General features: G+C 39.8%; 1 protein-coding gene across 3 annotated transcripts in view; it reads left to right on the top strand.

Annotated features, from left to right (window-relative positions):
• The window catches only part of MICAL3 (microtubule associated monooxygenase, calponin and LIM domain containing 3), a 127,537-nt gene that overhangs the window by 29,958 nt on the left and 86,357 nt on the right, over positions 1-11,222 (top strand). For all 3 annotated transcript variants that reach the window (XM_009278968.1, XM_019471999.1, XM_019472000.1), the window contains exons 15-18: positions 688-861; positions 1,977-2,069; positions 7,534-7,629; positions 9,843-9,899. In XM_009278968.1, coding sequence (XP_009277243.1) covers positions 688-861; positions 1,977-2,069; positions 7,534-7,629; positions 9,843-9,899 — 420 coding nt within the window. The remainder of the gene's footprint in view (positions 1-687; positions 862-1,976; positions 2,070-7,533; positions 7,630-9,842; positions 9,900-11,222) is intronic.

Genomic DNA, 11,222 nt, shown 5'->3' with positions numbered 1-11,222 from the left:
CGTGTCCCCTCCCAGCTTCTTGTGCACCCCCAGCCTACTCGCTGGTGGGGTGGCGTGAGAGGCAGAAAAGGCCTTGACTCTGTGTCAGCACTGCTCAGCAGTAACTAAAACTTCCCTGTATTATCAACACTGTTTCCAGCACAAATCCAAAACATAGCCCCATGCTAGCTGCTATGAAGAAAACTAACTCTATGCCAGCCAAAACCAGCACAGACACCAAGAATAAAACTTTCATTTAGTAAAGTCATGCAGTATAGTCAGAATTTTCATTCATATTTAAACTTTAGCCTTGGTTAGTGTGGAAAGCTTACATTTCTAGCATGCCACATGAGGCAGTCCTTCACTTGAAATGTGTTTATAGCCAAATAAGTACAAGTGAGTTAAAATTTAGTGCTTTGAGTTGTCAATGAAGGTTTGAAGATAGGCCTTTGCTTTGTGTCAGTGGATTCATGGGAGTGTTTCAACTGTGGTCTCTTTGGTAGGTAAGTGTATCAAATAAGGTTGAAAAGATAAGTAAAGTTTAACAGAACTTTTGGTGACATGCCAAAGGAAATTAAAATGTGAGCTTTCAAGTGCAGACTAATAGATTCGTTTTCTACAGCATTAGAAACCTCTCACAGCAAAAGGGTAGAGAGGAAAAGGTGATCTGGTTGCATCTTGTTAAATTTTGATATCGCTGATTGTTAGGAGGACATCCCGCGAAGCTACAGAGAAGAAAGGCCCACACTGGTGAGCGCCCTGACAGAGAGGAGAATTGATGCTGCCATCGGGAATCAGAACAAAGTCAAGTCTATGGCAACCCAGCTACTGGCCAAGTTTGAGGAGAATGCACCAGTGCAGTCCTCAAGCTTACGAAGACAGGTAGGAGATGGATAATAAAACCCTTTATTTTGGAATTATGGAGGAAAATCGTGAATAATAATATGCATTCCTTGAGATGGGATGCTAGTGGTGCTCTTCTACTTCAAAGGCTCCCCTAGGCAAGAGTGAAGCTTACTCAAAAGAGAAAAAATTTAAGTTAGGAGTATGGGATAGAGAAGAACTTGCTAATAAAAGTCTATTTCCCTGTTATTGCCTGTATTATGTTACGTAATCTCTTTCAAAAACATCTTACCAACAATTTGGTGTTTTTTTTTTATAACTACTATTGCTCTTGAAAAGCTTTCCAGGAACATCCCATTTCTAATGTTTAAGAACTGTCATTTAATTTCTGATTTGAATTTTTTCATGCCAGGTTATATCTGTTTGTTCTTGTGAACTGTGATTAAGTTTTCTATGCGTGTGTAAGTGCAGCAGATAAATGCCTGGGAGTTTCTTTGCAATCGGGATATTTATGTCATTCCAAGTGAGGCTTCCTGATGACTGCTGGTTATTCAGGATGGTATCTGAACTACTGCAACTGCAGGGTAGTTGTCTTTGAAGTTAGATTGAGTCACTTCAGGCTACTGTTAGCAGTGTGGTGTCAGCAGTGTAAGGCTCAGTATGGTTTAAGTGCCTGAGTTCTTGCTCTGCTGCATAATCTGTCTTCATAGCTTGTGCCAAGCTCTGTGCTGCCTTGGCCAGATTGTGAGTGGGACCTGACCTAGCTACTTTAAAGCTAGGTCAAGTATGTCTATGCTACACTGCAGAGCAGTGTTAGTAGTATAACATAATCTCAAAACGGTGATGTTTATCCCACTCTTTATCAACCAAATGTTTCCTCAGCCACTACATATTGGCTGGAATAACCAGGCTGATTTGAAGGAACAATGAAAATAAAGGGAAGGTCCAAAAACATACGTAATTTCCCATTTTTGGATATTTTTTCCCTTTTTATATTTTACTTGCTAAATGAATTCTCCCCTACCCTATTTTTTTTTCTTAAATGTTTGTCTGTCTTATTCTGTATCCCATTCCTTTGGCTTTCTTTGAGTTTTCTTTACTATTTTATCTTTCCTCCTTGGTCCAAACCCACGTTCCCTACAACCTACATGCAGCAACCTGTCCTGCCTTATCAAGAGCGTGTTCACAACCAACCATCCAGCAGACGAGAGCAGGGCCGTCTTGCTCCCATACCCCAGTGGAAACAGGTAAAGAAACTGATTATGAATACAACGCATTGCCTGCACCCAACGCCAGCTATCACTGTCTTGTTTTTAAACCAGTCCTTTTCTAGCACCTTTTGCGAGTCCATTATTTTAAATAATTTAACTTTTAATGGATAAAATCAATATCTGCCTTTGGTAATGATGCATGGTTTAATGTTTCAAAAGGACTTAGTCAAATTTTCCCAGCCCTCTTATGCTAGTTTCAAGTTCCCAGGGTTTCAGTGGATGTTTTAGCAGAAACCTTGCCTACAGATGCAACCTGGTGTAGACATTTTATCATCTGGAGTATTTCTAGATTTTTCTGTTAGAAAAAAATTGAAAAAATGTAAGCAGTTATTGCAACCAATGAGGTTAAAGGTGTCACGCCATCTATGATATTAAAACTCTTCCTTTGGTATAAATAGTAAAATCGGTTATCAGTTTTGCTATTCACATGTGAAATCTTATGTGTTCTGCAGTTACAGGAGACTTTATTGTGGTTTCCTTTTCTCTATGATAAATGTAGCTGTCCTTGCCAACTTCTCACATTCATTGCATTGCAGATTCCTGTATTACTGTGAATTAAGTAAATTTTAGGTTTCCTGCCACAGAGGTGTCAGAATAGGGATCAACAGCAGAAAAAAGAGGTATCAAATTTTATTTTCTCTTGTGTGTTTTGGCCCAGTGTCATTGCCGGTGTTTTTCTTTCAGCAGTGCACTTTCAAAAGCAAGGCTTGTGACAGACAATCTTTTCGGGCAGATAGGGATACTTATCTCACTAACTTCCTCTGCTTCCACTGTTTCCCTGTGCAAATGGCCTCCTCATGTTTCTGAGAGTGCTGAGACACCTTTTTCTGGCAGCCATAATTTGGAGAAACATCTGCTGCTTTCTGGTTGCAGTTTAATCAGAGCATACTTTGGAGTCAAGAGGAAGAAGATGACACTAGTTTGGAAATTCACTGTCCTGCATGTTTATGGATTCATGGTTAACTTCATGTTCAAGGCATTCAGCACAATTAGTGCTGCATGTCATGACCAGTGCCATGATCTAGAAGATTTCTCTCCAAGAAAGAAGACCTAAACCAGGGGAATTGTTGTCAGTAGGACTGTCAAGAGAGTCTTAAAAATGTCAACATTATGGTTAGGTTTCCTGACTCAGTGTTTTTTCTTCTATGTTCTATGTCATCAAAATCTTCTTTATAGGCTAATGAGCACTTTCAGGTGGATACACATCATCCATGATTAAGGCAAATTTCATTTTTTAAGAATACTTCCCAGGTAAAGGGGGAGAACCCAAAGAACTGATGCAGAAGAGCATAATATGGCTGTACAATATTAAGTCAGTTGATGAGCACTGCTTATGTTACCCACAAATAAAAAGGAAGACAACGAATGCAGTCCAGTCTATCCCAATTCAGAAGGATGAAGATTTGTGTTTTAGCATTTGGAGAAGATCACATCCTGCAGCCTTGAGATTGTATTTGAACCTGCTATTGAAACTTTATGAAGGCTTTATAATTAAGCCTTTACGGTGAAACACAGAAGTTCTTATTGTTGTCCTTTTGTAACTGATCAAAAAAAGAACAAACTTTTGTTTCCTGCTTTTATGATGAGGATTTTCTCCTCACCAGAGAGCAGTTTGTTGTTGTTTTTGTTCTTGTTTTTGCTTGCACTATGTGCTTTTTTTTAAAAAAAAAAAAAGGGGGAGTGGGGGGAAGAAAAAACATCCTTCTGGTCTCCCTCAACATTAATAGCATCTCTATATAGGCAGCAATGTAGGGCAGATCTTTGAAAAATCATCTTTCTGTAACAATTGTACTTTCAGAGGACTTACATTGTTTTATTCAACACTGACATTGATTACCTTCTGTGGATGATTTCCCTCTCAAGATTACAGCTGGAGATGATCTTTCCTTGGTAGGCTTTACTGCGTCAACAGAAGATGGTTGGTTCTTGGGTCCAGGTTTCATGCTGGATTTTGCAGTGCTTTTCATCTGACACTTGAAATGGAGAAGAATAAAACTGGATCTCAAGGATGCAAAATCTGCAGGATACAGTATGATCAAAGAAACAATTGATACGGTCCCTACTCCAAAGGTTCCTTATTACTTGCCTGGGAAAATGAAGAACATCAGTTGTCTTCATTCAAAAGCCATGGGAGTATATAGAACCATTTACTCTCGACTGATCAGAGATCAGCTGAGGCAGGAAGCCATCCACTGAGTCAAGCAGCCAGCTTTGTCAAGCTTGGAGAGAAATCTATCCTGCAGGAAGTTGTTGCTGAAACAGTGCTTCAGCTGGCAACTGAGATTCCTAATTCTGGTTGCTTAGGCATGCAGAATCCAATAGCTGTGAGGCTGTGTGTTACTACGGTACTGAAATGGCTTCCTACTGTGACACTGGGCACTCTAGCTACAAAGCTATTTCCTGGGCCACAGATTACCAAGAGTTGGACTTGATGCGGGGTACCAGTACATGTTACTGGAGATACTGTAAAAGATTAGTATTGCTCCTGACAAGCTTTTTAGGGAGGACGTATGTTTACTGGAGAGAGCTGTTCATGAAGCTATGGGAAAGGGTTGTCTTGTTTGGCACAGGTGTCAGAGTTTATGAGCAGAAACTTCTGTCAGTGACTTCATGTAAGATATATCACATAGCAAATACCTTCTACTGAAGAGTCCTTTGAAGAGGAACAAAGCAGTTCCTAAGGGGACAAAGTGGTCACGTGTTATTCAGGGAAATCACAAGTTGTCTAATGTTCTTGCCAGTAGGCAGAATGAAGTTGAGGTCCTCAGGGGTTTTTGGGAGAAGGGAAGTTTTGCATCTTGTGTTCGATAGGTTTGGTCCTGCGTCTTGGAAACTGCATGGAAAAGGAAAGCATATTGCAAAAGCATAAGAGTGATTGCAGGGGAGAAGCCACACAGTTGTAAAGGATGTAGTCTGGGTTGGACCCCCAGTTTTGATGGAAAATTTACATCTGCTTTGGGCTATTGCCTGCCAGTGTCTGTCAGATGGACTTCCTTAGCTGTACTTGCTTATCAGTTTAAGTCTAGAATCTTGCTTTGCCCTGGAGTCAAGAGTTACAAGGCCAGCAGTTTCAATGAGTTTGTAAGGCAGACTGTCTCTGTGTCTGTTGTACAGGTGGGGTAGGGGTGGCTTGCTAAGACAGGATTCCTAGAAAGAGTGAAATCCTGGCAGAATCTGTTCTGAAGCAGTTTTTACTTTCATCACAAGACCTTTAATGCTATCTCTCTTGGAAAGGGAAAACCTTCAAAAGATCAAGCAGGTTAAAAACCTCACCAATCTGCTGCACGCAGCATTCAGTGTGGCCTGCATTTTCCTCTTGAATTTGATTACAAAGTTTGCTTTATTGAGCTACACTTCAAGAATGTTGGTCTGTGTTGTCAAAATTGGGTTCGTGCTATTATGAGCACCTCAGCAGCAGCTGGTAATGCATGAAGATATTAAGTGTACGTGCACAGTGCAAATGTGTGTAATTTTTTATGTGATGGTAATATCTCCTAAAAAACTGGATTGTGTTTCATGGTGTGGTGGTTAATCTCCTCAAATGAATGCCTACTTGTATAAAAACATCTTCCATGGTGTGTTCTATTGCTTTCCAAGCCATTTTGGCTGCCTTTGGGAAAGAGCATCTCATCAGGGATCATGAAGCCATTGAAAAGCCATGTGGTCTGTCCAGAAGAGGATCTGACTGGGTATGGTATGGGAGACGAGCCTTTTAAACTGAATTTTGTCCTGGCTTTCCAGACTCTCAGCTTATGGCCTTCAGCAGTTTTCTGCTATAGTTTCATAGGTCTCCTGACAGCAACAAGGTATGTGTGTAATGCATAAGCTTAAATCACTGATGTGTGCTAAGATGCTTGTAAGATGGAGGTCACGTGTCTTTTGGTGCAAATCTTTTCTGCCTCTGGAGGTCTGATGCTTGTTCTTTTGAGATGGTCTCCTGAAGTGTGGTAAAGGTGCAGCAGTACAAACTCTTTTCAGTAATTCTGTTGGAACTGTGGTTTTTGGAGATATACGATGACTAACTGAGATGACCACAGTCGGCAGGAGCTGAAATTTTAATAGAAGAGAACTTATAACACCAATGATTTCTGCAAATACTGTTTTTCCTACTTAATTTCTTATTTAAAACTGTTGATATAGCTTTCCTCTTTCCTATAGCCATCTTTGTCTTTGCATGCTCAGATATGCATCCTACTGGAGGACTGAACATGTACTTCATACATCTGTACAATGTTATATTCCGAGATCTGCCATGGAAAAATATACAAGTTTGTGAAAATGTTGAAATTTGAAATGCAAACTCGGCCATGGTCAGACGAAAGTCCATGAACAGCTGTAGTGGTTGAAAATGTTACCAACCTTTCAGCTAGAAATTAGTGACTTCACAGCTGAGCCTTTTGAAACAACATATAAATGTTCCTCATCCACTTCAGTGCAAAGTCATGTGCTTTAGTTTAAGCTGCTTGTAGCATCTGTTTGAATTAGAAGAGTTTGTTTGTTTGTTTATTTATTTATGCTGAAAGGGAAGAGAATACCCAAACAGATGTTAGTGTCAGCTCAGCTGTAAGGGCAGTAAGGAACATGTGTAATACCTTTAAACAGCATGCTGTTTCTTTGGAGGCTATCTAACAGTGGCTTTGGATACACAGCATTTTTTTTGCAATGCAACAATTTCCAGATATGCTCTGGTGAGAACTCAAAAGAAAAGGAAAAATCAGGCAGAAGATACATTAATAATCAAGAAGTGGTGGAGAAAAGACTGTACATAGTAAGGAGGTACAGAACTAGAAAGGCATGTTTTCTGGCATATTAAAATGAGGACATGTATGTGCATTGTGTAATATTCAGACTATTAGATATGGCTACATTTTAGCTATAAAACAGCTGTATTTCTGTTCTAGTAGAATGGCAGAGTACAATTCAGCTTGGCCTGAGGTGGTTTAGTATCTGTAAGTTAAAGAGGAGGGATTTGAAGCTGAGAACACAATACTGTGGCTGGAGTTGTATTGCTAATGAACTGCAAGCAAGAGTAATTAGGTCAACAGGATGGATATCTTTAAACATTGCAAGGCACAGCAATAAGTAATTTTTCATGAAGCAAAGACAGCGGTCCAGCTGTGCTATGCAAAGTTCCAAGTTGTACCTTTCACCGATTGTAAGACCTTGAGTCAGAAACTCAACTGATGATTGATATAAGTACATGTTGGCTGCCCCTAGAAGTATCTGTCAAATGGACATGTGATAGTGTGGCTATGGGCGAAAAACTTCGGTCTTTTAGCTTCAGATAAAACGTGGCTTTAGGTCATTCGTGAGAGGTGTGAGCTTAGGATCACGGTCCCTCAGTTCACATGTTCTGGCCTGTCTCACCAAAGCCAATGGTAATGTTATCTCTTTTCTACCATTATTATGATTTTTTTTTCTTTTTCTGTTTTAAAAAAAGCTGAGGAATAAGGAACGTTCTCGGACCTGCCCCAAAAAAGTGATCATGCTCTCTTCTTCCACTCCACCTTCCTCTCCACCGTATCCCAGGCAGCAGGTGATTCCCTCTGCATGCTCTGTCCCTCTCTCTTCATTACTGCTTGTACAAGTGACTAGATCAGTTACTGGATATCCTATTTACAAACGCATTACCAGTTTTCTTTTTTCAGATGACGATAGGGCTTCTTCAGCCTCTTAGACTAGAAACACAGGTTGGCGTTAGCTCACCGGAAGTATGATTATGATGATTATCTGATGCACTGGAGACTCTGAGATTTTACTGTAGGGTAATTGTAATTACAGTAGCCTTTTCCAGTTTTGAGTTGCAGCAAAATAGAAATTAAATGTTTGGAGTAGTGCGGGGAAAGAAAATGCAACTTTTCTCCATCTCCACTCTTTATTTGAACAAGTGTGAATGAAAATTTGCCCTTGTATTCATGAAACTCTTTCAGGATTACTTGTATGAAGTGCCTTTTTAGAGTGTTGTAGTGGCCTGCACATATCCAATGTGGTCTTTCCATTTCCCCCACACCCAAGCTTTTGTCTCAGAAGAGTTTGTGTTCAGTCTGTCTGAGTTTGAATTTGGAGCAGTGAGAGCTGTTCTGAACAGAGTGTATAAATGTACGTCCAGATGTTTGTGCACGTGTTTGTTGTCCTTCTAGTTAAATATTACCTGAAATCCTTTAATATTTGTGTCTTGTTGTACATGGTCATCGTGCTGCTTTGAGTTGTACCTTTTAAAAATTTTTGTTTCATTTTTCTACTGCAGTAATAAAATCCACTCCTCCCTGATCAATCCTGAACTAACCTTGAGGTGATAAAAAGGCAGCCACAGTTCCATAGACCTCCCATAACTTTAAATAGGAATTGTACAAATAAATTTCCCCATAGGTGGAAAATGTTTTTTTGCTGTACACTTGTATGCCTATGAACTCTGTAAAGGCATGTTACCTTTTAGCAGAGTGGACGAGATTTCTTCTTAGACATAAAGTTTGACTTGCCTTATTGCTGTGATTTCTCAGAGTGTTGTTACATGTTATATTTAATCTGGTCTACTTACTGTCAGCCTCTGGAGCACACATTCTCTGCTGCCTCTCTGGTGTCTGCATCTGCAAGATAGGTCAGGTCTGCTCACTGATCTGATTTAAAACTGTCCTAACAAAAAAGTGGTTAGTTTTCTGGCACACTGTGGACACCATGGTGCAAGAAAGGATACAGGAATGGACATCTAGATAGAATGGGTGGTGAAGGCCCTTTTCATCAGCAAAACCCACATTTAAACTGAATTGAGTGTAATATTATCAGATGATGTGATAGCTAGCTGCCTTCCTCTTGTCAAAATCCTTTGAAAATTTTGACAGATACATTTTTATGAGAGAAGAAGGGTTTACCCCAAGCTTACAGAAAGAGAAACTAAGACAGTTAAATGCTGAGTTTTACTTTTTAATCTATGGCGTGGGATTCATTTTCCATATAGAGAAACTGGCTTTCAGTTACTAAGGACCCCTTAGCTCTGTATTTTCCCTCCCTAGCTTCTCCAAGTGTTTGTCTGTCCTGTGTCTTTTTGGTTGCCTAGTTCAGTCATGAGAGCCAACTACTGCTGGGTCCAAGTGTACTTTGACCATTTTCTACGTTGTGTCCTGTAGGAAACTTTTTTTTTTGCATGTCTTCTTGCTCAAACTAATAATAATAATAAAAAATTTGGCTTCTTCCTTTTAACTCTGAGGAATTTTTACCCCCTGTGCTACAGAACTGATCTGTTAGACTCAGTTGAGAGGGGTCTGCTTTTGGAGACATTTTTTCTTCCTTAGGAATGGTTTCTTTTCCTGAAATTGTCTTGGCCTAGGCCTCACAGCGAGTTAGATGGATCTATATCCTTGTTACACTGATGTCTTTTAAAAGTTGTACCTCTGTGCTTCTAATGCATTCATTCTGCCACTTCTTTTAAACTTTCCATTTCCTTCCTTTGATCTAACATCACAGTATGAGTTATGTTGAGTGTCTTACCATCTCTATCGTACTAATTTCATTGCATTGTGGTACTATATTGTGGTTTACTGACCTAATATGGATATATACGGACAGTTTTTTAAAATTTTCCCTACAGGATCCAAGTTATTATTGCCAGTTTTAGAATATTCTTCTTAATAAACTGTTCTGCTATCATTAGGGCCTCTTTTCTGCCTGCATCGTAAGAAAAATCAGATGAAGTGTGTTTTGACTAGGAAGTTGGTCTGTGGTTGTTATTAAGCTCATAATTTTTGCCTGCAGAGAAACAGGGAACCTGGTGCCGACTGTCCCGGGGAGCAGAGTCCCAGACAGGAAAGGGTAAACAGCATGAACAAATGGCATGGATGCTGATGACACAAGGCTGTGGTGGATGTGTGTAATACGGAGAACAAATGTACTGAGTAGTGAAACACACTTATCCTAATGCTGCTGTTAACACGCTGGAATTGCTAAGAGTCAATTAGGAGTGATTATTTCTGTGTGATACCCACATAAATGCATAACAAGCCTTCATCAACAGTTTGCTATATGCTTTTATTTTGCTGTAGATCTAGCATTGAAGCTCTTCCCATTCTTCTTTTTCTCTTACACCTCTTTATTGAAGTATGCTGTGGCTGTAGCAGAACAAGAAGAGTTATGTTTTGTGCTAATTCATGCGAACATGGTTGCATTGTTTCCACTGCTTGCTTTCTGGATGGTTAAACAACTGGCATTCCATCCTGCCTCCTACAGGCCAAAGTAAAAGTAAAAATGATGAGGCATTATTTAGCATAGAGACTTTGAAGCCTTCTTAACAATGAAATATTCAACGGTCTGTCTGAACGACTCAGTATTATACAGAAGCATGGGAAAAGAAAAGATAGGCACTCAGAAGAATTCGTTGATTTGAATTCATATTGACAAATTAATTGACATTCCAGTAAAGGCTTTGAATGAATTAAGTCATAAGTGGTAGCCAGCTATAAAACTGTTGCAACCTTCAGAATGTTTTCTAACAAAAGACTCTTGTGGGCCGCATGTTTTCTGACAGGCAGTAGAAAATGAATAAGTGTGTGTCTGCAGTGACACAGAAGTCCACAGCTTTATAATAGGCCCCAGTTTTAGTGAAAAGGACCTAGTAGGAAGGAGTAGGTGGAACTGAAAGCAGCTGAAAGTAGAGAGTAGTATTAATGCATCTGAATGGGAAAAGTGTTTCTTGAAAATTGGGTGTGAACCCGATTTTCTGTTCTGCTTTGGAGGACAGTTAGCAATATGTAGCAGCACACTGGCATTCTTGACAGATCAAGTCTGAGGTTTCTTCATGCACATGTTTGTATTTCCTGGTCCATTTACTTTTGAACTCTACAAACAAATTAGCTAAAGGCTATGTGATATTGCAGGTGATACCTCTGTCCTGTACAGCAGGCCGCGAGCCAGGTCTCTTTTCCATGTCACTAAGTACACCACACAACAGTCTAAGAAGATTGATGTGAAAGACCAGAATAGCAGAGGTGTCAAATATTGTGCCTGGGATGTGTTGACATGGCAGTGCAGTAAGAACAAGTAGGGCAGTGAAGTTGCAGGAGTAAAACTGGCAACTTCTGTGATAGTTTGATTTTTGCTGTGCTTTGTTTCAGCCAGCCAGTCTCATTAAACATCCTC

Source organism: Aptenodytes forsteri, unplaced genomic scaffold (assembly GCF_000699145.1).
Source record: "Aptenodytes forsteri isolate BGI_AS27 unplaced genomic scaffold, ASM69914v1 Scaffold241, whole genome shotgun sequence".
Classification (NCBI taxonomy): domain Eukaryota; kingdom Metazoa; phylum Chordata; class Aves; order Sphenisciformes; family Spheniscidae; genus Aptenodytes; species Aptenodytes forsteri.
Note: the sequence above shows the minus strand (reverse complement) of the source record. Positions and strands in the feature narration are given on the sequence as shown.